Here is a 15,026-nt window from a genome sequence, read left to right as displayed (position 1 = left end):
TCTGTGAATTCTCACATTTTAATGTTTGCTTTGTTCCTCAGTTGTGAACACCTTGTGGTTTTGTTGAGATCTACTGGTTGTCAGCACTCTTAGATTTGTGGATGGCAATGCTGGCAGATGTTTGAATCACACTATGGCCAAAAATACACTAGAATGGTCAGTAAGATCCAGCAAGTATACATTAAATGAATTACATTAAAGATATTTATAATGTTACAAAATGTAAAAGTTTCAATCAATCAAAAAGTAATTCCACAAAAATATTAAGCAGCACTGTTTGCAACATTGATAAAAGAATTATTGAGCATCAAATCATCATATTAGAATGATTTCTGAAGGATCATGTGAAACTGAAGACTGGAGTAATGATGCTGAAAATTCAGCTTTGATCACATGAATAAATTAGTTTAAAAATATTAAAATAGAAACCAGTTATATTCAGTAATATTTCACAATTTTACTGTTTGTATTGTATTTTTGATCAAATATATGCAGCTTGGTGAGCATAAAAGACTTATTTAATTTTTTTTACAACATCTTACTGACCCCAATCTTAATTTTTAAGTATCATTTAAATTAAGCCAGTGTTTTGTCATTTTCTCGCGCAGCTCAAGCTGCCTGTCCTGACATTGTTAATTGGATTGTTTGAAACAGTCATATTCTTTCTAGTTTTTTCTTCATCAGAAAATACTTTTAGTGCGTTGTTGATTTCTTGTGGGGTTATTTTTTTCCTTGTCATTTTTTAGGCTGTTTCTCAATTAAAACCCATTTAATTATCATCATGATATGTGTCTTCATTGTCCTTGATGAAATACTAATAACCGCTGGCACTTCTCTACTCAAGCTTACTTTAAAATAAAGCATGGAAACCCCAAACACACGCACAAGATGCTTTTAGCATCCCAACAATGTTCCAAATCATGTACGACAAAACGGTCAATTAGCAGGAGTGCTTGTGGTATTACTGCTTTTGTAAAATTAGTTGTGATTGAGCATTTCACCGGAGGCACTGCGGATGAAGCTTCTTTCAACTTACTTTGTGGTAAAATGGTGACTCACACTCACTCAAGCCAGACAAGAGGCTGGTGATGAGCTGTTTTATCATCACCGGCAGGTGCTTGTGCAGTATCGCTCGTTCCTGGGTAGGAGAGAAGAAGTTGAAGAGGTTTTCACAGGCCAGGGCAGAAGTACACACTTATTACTATTCATGAGACCTCACCGCTTTACCTATCGCTAAATTATGTCAGATTCCTTGCTGTAGGGCATGGGGTTCAGAGTAGCTATATACAGTGACTGGGTAAAAATGGCATGGTAAACCGTTTTCAAGATGTCAAGGATGGATTATGGCCCGACACCCGGAAGAGAGTATATAGACAGATGAACAGTGCTTGAATGTGTGCTGACTTTATATAAGCGAGATGTTCCGTGGGCAAATCCTGACCAATCAGCATCCAGGACCAGAAAGATCCATTTTAAATATCCAGTCGAACTGGTGTCGTCACTTTATATGTAAAATTGCATCTTCCTATCTAAGTGGATGGCTCTTGGCGGAATAATCTCCAGATACCTTAAAGCATAATGTGTCACTATAATTTATAGTATATGTTTAAATATCACCACAGCATATGAACGGGTATGTTCCCCTCTCCGTTTCTGATATATGCAGCATCAGTGGCTTTTAATGCCAGACTTTTCCCTCAGGGCAGAATAAGATGAGACAGAAAGTGAGTAGAGATGCTGTATTATCATCTCTGTTGCTTTAAAATGTCTGCCTCAGTGTATCTGAGAGGGTGATCAACCAAGAAGAACAAAGTTCCTCCATACGGTCGTGGTTTGGTGTAGTTTTTAAATTTTTTGAAGAAATGTGAGTGGTGTTTGACCAACATTTATTTTAGGCAAAATTTTCAGTCATGTTACTCCTTTTTTAACATTTATAAATATTTTGTATAACATTAAACGCATACCTCGGATCTTTAGTGATCCGGGACATCATTCACTAGCCACCTCCTAATTCATTTTTTAAAGTTAGACATCAACCTTCTTAGTATTCCTTAATCAATTCGTTATAAACAATATAACAAGAAAAAAATGCCTGTTTTCAATCATTTATCTTTGTTGACTGAATAAGTGCAATTCACCTTTATTCAACAAGGTGGCGATGTCTGATACATGATGAAGTGACGTTTCACTCATAGTTACCGCAGGCAGAAAACAAAAGAATAGGAAGTATCATCAGCAAAACTGTAATAGTAAATATGTAATAATGATTGTCGAAACATTCATGCATTTAAGGGTTAATAATAATAATAATAATTCGTTACATTTATATAGCGCTTTTTCTGAGACCTCAAAGCGCTTTACATAGAAGGGGGGAATCTCCTCAACCACCACCAATGTGCAGCATCCACTTGGATGATGCGACGGCAGCCATATTGCGCCAGAACGCCCACCACACACCAGCTTACTGGTGGAGAGGAGACAGTGATGAAGCCAATCAGTATATATGGGGATGATTAGGAGGCCATGGGGCAAATTTGGCCAGGATGCCGGGGTTACACCCCTACTCTTTTTCGAAGGACATCCTGGGATTTTTAATGACCACAGAGAGTCAGGACCTCGGTTTAACATCTCATCCGAAGGACGGTGCTCTTTTGGCAGTATAGTGTCCCCGTCACTATACTGGGGCATTAGGACAGACAGACCACAGGGTGAAACCTGGTTTTCTCAGGAGGTCTCCCATCCAAGTACTAACCAGGCTCAGCCCTGCTTAGCTTCAGTGGGCAACCAGTCTTGGGCTACAGGGTGATATGGCTGCTGACAATGTTAATGTTGTTATTTAAAGTCCAACTGAAATCAAAATGGACCCTATTTACTTTGTTAGCGCATATTACTAGTCTTGTGGTGAACAATTAATCCGTGCAAGTTAAAACACGGAAAAAAATGTTTTGGCTTCGTAATCTTTAATCAAAATCTGAAAATGCCCCTCCCCTCTGCATTGGAGGACCTTCCCTGATGACGTATGCTTGACGGCTTGGGTTGAGAAACGCTTAACCACTCCCCTCAAATTGTTAGTCTGTAATGAGCGAGAGATGGAGAGGAGGAGCACTAGAGTAAAACCCTGCCCTCTGTTCAATATTCCTTTTCACTGGGAAATACATCACAACACTGGAGAAAAGTCGTTTGCAACTTCCGGTTCACGGGGACTTTAAAGTTTAAAACTATAATACAATTAAACCACACAAATCAGGGTTTAAACAGATTTTTTTTTTTTGCAAAAACTGCAAATCACATACTTTCACACAGTAACTAGTAGAGTCTCGAATACTGTCTGTATGAACATGCAACTGGAGTCAAGCCTGTATTCTCTTACCAGTAATGATAGTGACAGTGACCAATGTGATGTCAAAGATGGCGATTGGCGACCTCCATAAAACTGAAAAGTCTTTTGTAATGACAAGAGTCCAATAGAGCCTCGAGTTCATCGGTCAAATCTTAATCAACCAACAGAATATTTTTTTATCTATATAAAATATTTTTATTTTTGAACAGAAAGCTTATGGGAGCAGCTGTGGTAAAGAACAGTGACTGGATCTAAAACCTTTAGATGACACACAGCTCAAATCTCTGTCGCTGTAAGTTACAGACACCACACATGGCAGACTTGTTTGTGCATTGCAGACCGGCTCTCTCACACTGTATGGCGTGACAAACAACTAGTTGTCCAGTTCCGTTTTTGTCCGAATTTCCGAGAATACAGGTGTGAGTTCGGTTACTGAGTGATATTGTCACTCTTGTAAATAACTTAAAGGGATAGTTCACTTTGAAATTAATTTTTGATATGTTTTAGCTTACCTCAAGGGCATCCAAGATGTAGGTGTCTTTGTTTCCGCAGTAGTTTCAATTTTGATATTTTTAGGTCAAACCGTTCTTGTCTGTCAGTCATATAATGCATGTCGATGGTCACTGGCTCAAAACACAAGCACAGAGTCCAAATTAAAACAATTCCCCATCGTCCAAATGAAACAATTCCCCATCATAAGTACACATTGATGGCCTAAGACACGAAACGAGGACTCTGTGCTTGTGTGTTAGTGGCTTCTGACTAAAACGCCTCCTAACCCCAGAGTGAATTTTAGCAATAATTTAATATCCTCTCCCTGCACCTATATTGCTGACATACTGTACAAGAAATAGAGTTAGGGGGCAAGACACATTAAGTTATAATATGAGGCAGAATTTAAGGGCACTTTGAAATACCCAATCCTCTCAGTCAAGACCCGGAGGCCGAGAAGCCACTAATTAGAATTCAGGAAGTTAAAGCTGCCGCCCCCTCTGGGGCTTTGGTCCCGTGTAGGTCATTGGATGTCAGAGCGACAGGGCAACGTCTGGGCATTTCGACACAGACAAATTTGTTTCTTAGCTGTTTGAATGCCCCTGTGGCTGTCCGTGTCAGTTTTGCTCTCAGGGTGAACGTAGCTCTGGCAATTTCGTGATCCCACAACCCTGAGGGGTGTTTGATGTCTCAGACGACTGCCTAACACGAAACAACTGAATTTGCTTTCTCTGAATGCGTGCTGTGTATGTAGTGAGTCGGCGGGAAAACGGTGGAGTTTTCTTTGTCGGTACGTGAAAGGAAAATCAACATGTACTCTAAGATTGTTTTCATGTTCTTCCCCTTCCTCGGAAAAGTTTTCCCACTCCAGGCAGTCTATGTTGCTGCTGTTTGGAGATAAAATTGTTATTCTAACAAGTGCACACTGCAGTGGCTAAGGAGGGGGGAACGAAAAATCAAGCACTTGTTTGAAAGAGCTTCAAATGGCAAATTGTGGAGATTCTCAGAATAATACCAAAACTGGATATCAACCATCCAAAACCAGTGCTCACTGTGAGTGTTATACATTAAAGTGATCAATTATTGAACAAAAATATATTGATATTATATCTCTCTTACTTAAAAAGCTGCAGCAATTTAAGACAAAGGCAATCTGAGGCAACAAAGTTGTTGAGAAATGTTTGACTTTGGTAAAGAGTGAAATGTGTCATTTTTTTTTTTGCTCCACTAGAAATTGCAAAAAACAATGTTTTTAAACAGGTTTTCCAAAAGCATCTGCCTTTGGTCAACTGCCCCAAACTCACACCCTTTGGTTGAGTCACTGTTTGTTCAAGCAGACTAGACCAGAATAGCAACAGTGACTCAACCAATGGTGTTATTTTGGGCTGGGGCTACTTGTTTTCCAAACCATTGGTCAGCCAAACCATTTCACATTTCACCTTTAACTTCTCTCAACTTTGTCACCCAATTTGGCCAATTCTCTTTCAAAATGACTTTGTCTTGTCACTGCACGATCATGTCTTGTCACTGCATTTGCTTGAGCAGACTAGTCCAGCAAAGCAACAGAGCAATCTTTTTATCGTTATACATTAAAGCCCTATGTGTGTGTTATACAATATAATGATCAATTATAGGACAAAAAGTACTGTTATATACTGCTCACACTGACAGCAGTTTTCAGCGACAAGACAAAAAGTCATTTTGAATGAGAATTGGCCATTTGAGGTGACAAACTTGAGAAAAGTTAAAGGTGAAATGAGTAATTGCTTCTCCACTAGCATCACCTAATGACATTTCAAAAACAAAGATTGTTTTCAAATAGGTTTTCTAAACCATTGAAACCATTGGTCAGCCAAACACAGCCCCGCCCCAAAATAACACCATTGGTTGAATCACTGTTGTTATGCTGGGCTAGACAAATTTTTCGCTTTTCTGGGAAATGAATGGGTTAGTGTCTCTGCAGATTAATCTGTGGATAAACGTATTTAAAAAGAATACATTCGTCAGCTTGCCATTAACTATCAAAACCTGCACATTGCATTGCTCTTTCTTAGGTGAGTTAGCAACAGCTCCTCCAGGCTACAGAGTAAAAGGTCAATAGTTGCATATGATGTGACAACCACATGCGTTGGTTCTTTCTCTCCCCCAAAAGAAGCACCAGGTAAGGTCGAAATTTTTAGCTCCAGCTGTTTCGCATCAAAAAAAGTGCCATTTTGAGGAAAGTTCCCCATCAGTCAACAAGTTTGACCTTCGGTTACAAAGCATTTGGCTAAAATGTTTCTTCATTTCTTTTTCTTTTTTTTGTCTTCTCTGTGCATAAAACGTTCCCGTAATGGTCTGAGTACATCTGATCTCATTCCCTTTCTCTTTGTCTTTCTCTCATCCCCCGAGAGGTTTATCATTAGACGATGAAGACTCTCTAAAGTAAGTGCTACAGTAGTTTTTGTCCACCTGCTTTCACAAGCTGTAATTAGCATTAGCCTCTGGTCCTAATTAAATCGCAGATACGCTGTGTGATAACTCGACGTTAGAAAACAGAAAGGGTTTCAGGTCTCCACAAAAGCCTGAAGCTTGGTTGAATAAAGGAAGAAAGAGAAGGTCTTAATTGTTTCCTTGCTGTTGCTGGCACATGCTATTTTTGTCTTTTGAAAGGACAATAGCGATAAACTCCCAGCATACAATGGCGCCACTAAAAGACATGGTTTGAAGAAAGAACGAGGACGGAGAAAAAATGCAGGCACATTGCGAATACAACTTTGCAGAAGCGCTCATGCGTCATTCCCATTCAAACTGAGGGAACATGTCAGTTTGATTTTTGAGTATAAGTGGATTTTGAATGCAAACACTGTCTGAGCAACACTGTCTCAACAAATAGTGTGTGTTTGGGGGTGGGACTAAATTTTTGTCTGACCTTTTTACCTCCCTTTTGGTCACATTGTATCTTAGTCCACAAAGTATTAGGGGTGTAACGATTCATCAACTACATCGATGAATCGATTTATATTCTTATGATCCAACTACATCGATCTGTGCTCGGCAAGTTGGCCTTCCGGACGACATATATCGATCTAACATCGTTTTAAAAGGTAATGAATCGATTGTAACGCATTGGATTTAAGCACGTCAGACTTTATAAGGATGTTTTTTTCTTAGCACTTTTAATGATAAAGGCGTTAAACGTTACTCGATTCAGTCTGCCTATCTGTGACGTGATCGCCATGCGTGACGCGCCAGCAGCAGCGCAAAGACAACAAGCAGCGCAAAGTCTCTCACCTCAGAAAAACGGACTTTCCTGTCTCTCAGCCGCTATACTGCAGTAGCGCGCACTCTTCAATTGCACGCGCAAATGCGGCGGCGCACGCTGCAGGCTTATATCGTTTCACTATATATAAAGCACAAAATAAACTACAAGCATGCAACGTCGTTACGTTTTAAATTAGAAAAAAAACCCGTGTTGTCCAGATTCAGTATCTGCGCTCAGATGATGTTGTCAGGCTATATGTCCGTGTCATTATTCTATCATTATTTTCATAACTTGTAACGAAATAAAGTCTCTCACCTCAGAAAAACGAAATCTCATGTCCTGTCATCGTTATACTGTGCTCGTAGCGTGCACTCTTTAATTGCACGCGCATAATTAATTGATACCTGATTCCCTTTCAAGAATTTTTGGCTAAAAAGTCACTGAATCGATTTCAAGTCACTGAATCGTTTCGGATCGTATCGTTCTAAATGAACCAATATCGTCCATGGCTGTGTCCAAATTCAGGGTCTGCATCCTCCTTAGGATCCTTCCTACCCGGTTGAAGGAGGAGGGGTCCTCCGACGACCGCAAAGCCCGGAAGTCGGTGTTTGTGAATTTGGACAGCCTACCCTTCTTTCACATATTTTCAGAGGAGAAAAGGCCGCGAAATTTAAAAATACTAATGTTACTGTGTCACGAAATGTAGTTTTAAGAGTTTTTCAGTCGACAATGTAGTTGTTTAAAGCTCAAATCTGTGGTTTATTTATAAAGAGAGCGCCATTTTAAAAATGTTATCTGACGGTTTCGGAGTTGTGAGATCCAGGGATCACCGGGCGCTCAGCGCTCATGTACCCCGCCGAGAACAGCCTTGCCTCGGCTAGTGCCGTTCTGACGTTCGCCGCTGTCAGTCTAGTGAGAATAATTCGTCTTGTGTATATCTAACGGGCGATCTTTGGTTTAATTAATCTATAATTTGTTCCTTGGCAGATTGTTGTGGCTGAGGGCAAAGTGAAGTTTCATAACTTTATATATTTAGGCTTATTTAACTTTAACGGTGTAGCCTGCTGTATGTTTGACTGAATCGTTTACTTTATTTCTTGACTTGTAGCTTCTTATACCTTTTAAAAACTGAAATTTAACAAAAAGAGACAGGGTTGCGTCATTTTATTTTATATAGCCTATATGTAATAATATGTTAAAATGTATAAATTTACATATATGTAATATGTTAAAATGTATAAATTTACATTATTTATTATTGTTATTATAATAATATACCACTTGCGATTATCAATCTATTATGGTTATGCTGTTAAATTATTTTACTCTTCATAGTAACTATTTAACTTATTTTTTATTGTCTATATTCTGTAATTGATATTTCATATTCTATTGCTATTATTATAGTATTATACATAAACTATATACTATTATCAATATATTATTATTATTATTATTATTATATTAGTACTTATGATCTATTATATAATTATACTTTTCATTACTATTTTATTTGCTGTATACTGTTTGTTTATTTTATTGACTAAACTATTTACTATTAGCCTACCTCTCACTTTATCTTATATTTACTATTTGCATTGCACTGTAGTTGTACCATATCATATGTATTACCATAAAGGATCCATCAGTTATCTTTGTTATTGCTAAAATCGGGTCAATGACAGAATATGCTTTTCCCACAATAAGAAAACTTTATTTAATTTAATGTGAAAATTAAATTATATCTCAGTATGGGGGTGTTCACAATTCTTATCCAAGAATGAAAAGCCAAATACATGACAAGCCTGAGCTTTGGCCATTCCTTATTAAAAAAAATAAAAATAAAAAATTTCAACCACTGACAATTTTTTTTTTTTTTTTGAAAAGCCAGTTTTTAAAAAACTTACATCGAAAAGCATACTCCTCTCCCACTCCGCTACCGCTCGCTTCGTCCGCCATTACGCTCTGCCGAAAAGAATTATGGGATAGGTAGGACGGGAAAGGATCCACCACACCCATCCTTCCAATTCGGGGAAAAGGAGGACGTATTTGTGGGCCGCATTTGAAGGATCCTACGAATTTGGACAGCCTTCGTCGCGGCGCTGTGACGTAACATCCTTCAAATGAGTACTCCGAAGGATGTAGACCCTGAATTTGGACACAGCCCTTGAATCATATCGACAACCACGAATCGCGATACGAATCGAATCGTTGTTAAAACGAATCGTTACACCCCTACAAAGTATGCTAGTACCGTCAGTGCCCCATCGCTTGAAAAAGCCATTCTAAGCTTGAACATTTTTAAATGTTTGCATTACAAACCTGCTGTGATAGTACATTTGGGAGATCTGTTGTATTATTACTTTATTTAAATCACTAAAAGCCAAATGGCCCTTCAGTCAGTGTTCTGTTTGTTTTTAATTAAATCAGCAGGGACTGATAGTTATCTTATGTGTTAAAATGCTGCTTTGAGGCCCCTGCTGTAATATGCTGGTGACCTTGTATTCGGTCAGACCTTCTCAGTTCGGAGCAGAACTGGTGGAGTGTTTCCTCTAGGCACTAGTGAGTAGACTAACTAATTAGATCTTTATCTGAAGAGGTCAGAGCTCAGTTAACAGAAGCATGGAAATAAGCCTATGTGACTGGGGATGAGAAAGAGGATAAATTGCTGGCATTGATTGCTCTAAAGAGAAGGATTAAATATATAAGGTTGATCAGGGATCAGATAACATTTTCTTTAGTAGTTCAGTTAGTAGCGAGTACAAATTTACCTAATATAACTATATTACAAAAAGTATAGTTATTTTATGAAACGGTTTTACTGAAAATCCTGTTTTTCTTGGCAAATTCCACTGAGACGAAATGCACCGCTATTGGTTAAATGGGTATTCACTGGTCAACTATTTTGGTCAACAAATTGATTTAGTTGCACGTTATTGTTTACTTCTGATAGCTGAAATTTTGAAAAATTCTTTGCAAGGACCACAAATGTCTATGTTTATCCCAGTACATTGTGGGATATTAAGTTGTTGACTTAATATCCACTGGGTACAATATCTTTTGTTAGTTTAATGTGCAACGCATATTGAAGTTTCATTATGCATACGTTGCTGGATAACTTTTACAATTACGGCTGTTCAAGTGGTGCTATGTAAACCTTTTTTCTCATCAGCGGGGTAATTAATACTCCCTTCAGAATTACTTCTATTCACATTCAATTTGCATAAAAGTCTTCTGTGTTATTTGCATACAATGTTCGTTTCCTTTGATGTAGCAAACATGTTTACATGCATACATTCATAGGCATATGCACACAAACATTCCTAGTGTTTTCTTGGCTGTAATTGACATTTGTGAGTATTAAATGATTTTGGTGTAAATTTTTTTTAACACTTTGCAGCTAATGTTGTTCTTACAGATATGAAAAGACCCACACACATTGTAGCCTTGAGGGACTGAAGGATTGACCGTTACTAGAGGATCGCTTGGTTGTGACACACTCTGAGGGTCAGTGGTAAATCAGCTGACGTCAGTTGAGGAATTGAATTGTCAACTTCAATTCTGAGCTCGGGCACTGGGGGAAACAGGTTCTCTGTTTCTTTGAGTGTTTTAGGAATGAGAAGTGACTATTATAAAATTGGATGCTTGAATTCTAGACTGAGCTTTAGTCTAGCTCAAGTTTTATTATGTAAGGTTTCATGACAATATTTGTAGGATAATGTAAAGGAATATTACAATTTTGTTCTGTGTGATTTAATTCGAAGCATGAATGAAACATTTTGCAAGTGGTGTCCCGGTACACAGACATTCTGAAAAATGGATGAAGTATTAGCAGGAGGTCTGGTGAGCGTTCAGTGATTATTAGTTAGATTTCTTTGAAGTTACAAAGTTACCCTGGAGTTTTGTTGTTGTTGTTGTTGTTGGTCAGCAGGAACAGTTACATATTCATTCATAATGAAATAATACACCCAAACTTTCTACTGCATAATTTCACTGACCAAGTTACTGACATGGACATAAATACAAACACGTACACACACAAACCACTGTAGCTGCTGCTAAGATGTTTTTATGCATTTTTATAACCAAGCAAACTAAAAAAAATAAAATATCTGCAGAAGAGTGACATGGAATGGGGTTGTTTGGATAACGGTAATCCTAAATGAATCCTCAGAGGCACAGTAAAACCTCAGTGACTTACAAAGACTAATGGCTGTTCTACATTATGGTCCCTAATTATGCTGTCATTCATGCTTTCTTTTATAACAATTTTGAGCCTTTATTGTTTAGTTGCACCAATATGGTTTTACATAACCAAACATTGTTAACACTAGAACAGTATGAAAAAGTGTCATGGCTTTAGACATTTTAATGCATGAATGGTTTTCGAAATCTCTTTTGTTTATAATTAAAGCATAAAACAATAATTTAAAAAATACAATAATTTCTCAATTTTCTCTCCCCACCTTTTGTCTCTTATACAGATCCAAAAACTGACGGACTGAAAGCATTGTTCGGCAGTTCAAAAGGAGAGCAGTCAAGAAGTCAAAGACCATGAGTTACAGCTGTGGCAAGCGACACTATAACCCTATAACACGGGCCACGTAAAATGGAGACAATGTTTGGCATTATGGTTCCTGAACAGCTGTGACTGCCCTCAAGACACGTTTTCCCCAGAACCTGTGTCTTTGTAATCCTATTGGCCGTCCATCTCCTGTGATAATCTTTCTTATTTTGAGCCCTAACCTCGTTCGTTTCCCTCCTTGATCAAAACAAATCCAGTTTTTGGTCCAAAAAATGGCCTGCAGGTTCAGCTTACCTTGTGCATTTCCACCCTCCTTTCTCATCCTTTCTCTCCCTATTTTTCTCTTCCTCCATGCACCTTCATTCGTGAGGGGTGACTGCTGGCTAATTGAGGGGGATAAAGGCTATGTGTGGCTGGCAATCTGCAGTCAGAACCAGCCTCCATATGAGACAATCCCACAGCACATTAACAACACTGTCCATGACTTACGGCTGAATGAAAACAAGCTCAAGGCAATTTTCTTCAGCTCCCTCAGCCGATTTACCAACCTTACCGACCTCAACCTCACTAAGAATGAAATCTCCTACATTGAGGATGGTGCCTTCGCAGGACAGGCCAATCTACAGGTCTTGCAGTTGGGATATAACAAGTTAACCAACCTCACAGAGGGCATGCTACGAGGGTTGGGTCGAATGCAGTGCCTATATCTGCAGCATAACCTTATAGAGGTAATTGCAATCAATGCCTTCTGGGAGTGCCCAAGCCTTAGCAGTCTCGATCTTTCCTCTAACAAATTAGCAAAGCTGGATTCATCCACCTTCACCATTTTGGGTGGGCGGCTGATAGTGTGCGAACTGGCTGGAAATCCTTTTCATTGTGGCTGTGACTTGTACAGCTTCCTTATTTGGTTGGAGGCATTTGACAATGTCACTCACACCTATGACAGGCTCCTGTGTGAGACGCCAAAGGAACTTTTTGGCTACCCTCTCCTGAGTCCTAGAGGTAATCATGGAAGAAATGCTCGTTCCATCCTGGCATCCATGTGTAAAGATGGAGTGATTGTTACTAGCATAACCTCCCTGCCTCCTGACTTGGACTCTTCTGGGATGGGGGTGGATCTTTATGATCAGATAGGACCTTATCACCAGCCCACAGCTTCATCAACAACAGACCCCACGTATAGTCCCACTATTAAGTTGCAAACGGTCTCTCTCTCCACCGCATCCCTCTTGGTTCAAATACCCAAGCCCTACAGTAAGATGTACATCTTAGTGCAGTACAACCACACCTATGTGTCAGATGTTACAAACTTAAAGAACAAGAAAGAGATTGTCACACTAAACAACCTAAAGCCCCACACAAATTACACATTCTGTGTTGCCTCCATTCGCAATTCACAGCGATACAATCACACTTGTCTGTGTTTTGCAACTCGGGCTCCAGGGCATAATGACTTGAAAGCAACCCCTTCAACCACCACCCATTACATTATGACCATTCTAGGCTGCCTGTTTGGGATGGTCATTGTGTTGGGCTTGGTGTATTACTGCTTACGCAGGCGTCGAATGCAGGAGGAGAAAGAAAAGGCAATTAGTGTTAAGAAAACTATTTTAGAGATGCGCTATGGGCCAGAAGTAGCTGCTGCAGCAGCTAAGGATCCTTCAGCCTTGCAGAAACTCCATGACCAGTCCCATCATCAACACCACCACAGCAAGCTGACCCAGTCAGCATCCTCCAGCTTGGGCATCCTTCACGGCTCAGCCAACACCACCTCTTCTCGACTTTCTTCCCTGCCTCAAGTGGAGAAGATGGCTACAGCTTTCTCAGAAGCCATGGCTGCCAATAAGGGCAACTACATGGATGTACGAACGTCAGCAGGAGGAGAGGATCGAGTGAGAGATGGAGTAGTAACAGGGTCAAGGGAAGAAATCACAAGAAATGAAAATGGGATTAATGGAGGAGATGACTCTGATGATGATGGCCGAGATTCAACATCCGAGATCTCCACCATTGCCAAGGAAGTGGACAAGGTAAACCAGATTATCAATAACTGCATTGATGCACTCAAACTAGACTCTGTAGCTGTTGTGGCAGCAGCTGCGGCCACTGCGACTACAGCAGATAACACTGCCTCTCCACCACCTCCTAGTGTCTCTTCCTTAGCCAGGGGGCTAATTCCACTTTCCCCTACCATCACAGAGGCATGCCAGATCATGTCGTCCCCTAAAATCCGTCCTCCTCCTCCTGTTCCTCTTGTTTTGCCCCTTTCTGAGCGGCCCGGCATCAGCGGAGGGGGCTTTCTCTCCCCTCCCTACAGGGACCCACCCCCAGCTACAGCATCACGGCCCTTGCAGAGGCAACTCAGTGCAGATGCTGCAGTTGTTCCTATCAACTCTGTTAAAAACCGCTGCAGTGTTTCTTCCGGTGGCTCTGTCAAAAGTGCTCGGGTCTTCAGTCTGGACGTCCCTGACCCTCGAAGCCCAGAGTCATGCAAGTACCCTGGGAAAGGCAGCCCTATTCGGTGCGGGGAGCCAGTAGAGAGGTTGCCCTTAATAGGTGTTCAGGGAGTCAGTAATGGCAGAGGAGATGGTGGCAGCGGGGGTGGAGGGGGAGCCGGTGGTGGCAGTGGTGGTTCGGGTGGGTGTGGTGTTGTGGTCGGAGGTGGGGGCAGCACAACTCAGCAGCACCACTTGGAGGTGCACCCAGACTACCACTGCTCAGAGCACCGACACTCCTTCCCCGCCCTCTACTATGAGGGTGCCACTGACTCCCCTGCCCAGAAAGCCTCCTTTCTAAAGCCTCTCACTCGCACCAAGAAGGACACTGCCTACTCCCAGCTTTCTCCCCGCCACCACAATTACTCAGGGTATTCCTCCAGCCCTGAGTACTCCTCCGAGAGCACTCTTAAAATCTGGGAGCGCTTCCGGCCCTACAAGAAAAGCCCCCGTGAGGAGGCCTACATAGCCGCTGGCCATGCTCTTCGAAAGAAAGTGCAGTTTGCAAAGGATGAGGATCTCCATGACATTCTGGACTACTGGAAGGGAGTGTCAGCACAGCAGAAACTGTGATGCTTGTGAGAGACATGACAGCAGGAAGAAAGGTTGTGGAGAAAAGAACCCGTGGCTCTTGAGACAGCTCAGCAGACTCCATCAGCAGGTGCTTTGGTCCCTGCCGACCACCACAGAGACAAGTGTTCTGAAAGAGACAGAATTAAGCAGGTGTTCCAAACTCATTAAGGGATAGATAAGCAACCAACCAGAAATGCACAGGAAATGCGGCACTTAAAAAGGCAACCAGATTCAATTTAGAATCCCTCCATTTTACCTTGTGTTCCACCTGTGCTCTTTGCACTGTAGTTTGACAAGATAATAGTCTTGAATGAGGAATTAGTGGTTTTTATTTTACAAATGCCTGAATATACTCCC

The 15,026-nt window shown here is 40.6% G+C and overlaps 1 protein-coding gene across 1 annotated transcript; it reads left to right on the top strand.

Annotated features, from left to right (window-relative positions):
* Positions 1-11,873: 11,873 nt before the first annotated feature.
* Positions 11,874-14,669, top strand: elfn2a (extracellular leucine-rich repeat and fibronectin type III domain containing 2a; the record flags this gene model as incomplete). Its single annotated transcript, XM_084417874.1, has 1 exon — positions 11,874-14,669. One exon carries the CDS (start codon positions 11,874-11,876, stop codon positions 14,667-14,669), a length of 2,796 nt encoding a protein of 931 aa, XP_084274000.1.
* Positions 14,670-15,026: the final 357 nt, after the last annotated feature.

This window comes from Rutilus rutilus (assembly GCF_951802725.1).
Source record: "Rutilus rutilus genome assembly, chromosome: 8".
Lineage (NCBI taxonomy): Eukaryota > Metazoa > Chordata > Actinopteri > Cypriniformes > Leuciscidae > Rutilus > Rutilus rutilus.
Note: the sequence above shows the minus strand (reverse complement) of the source record. Positions and strands in the feature narration are given on the sequence as shown.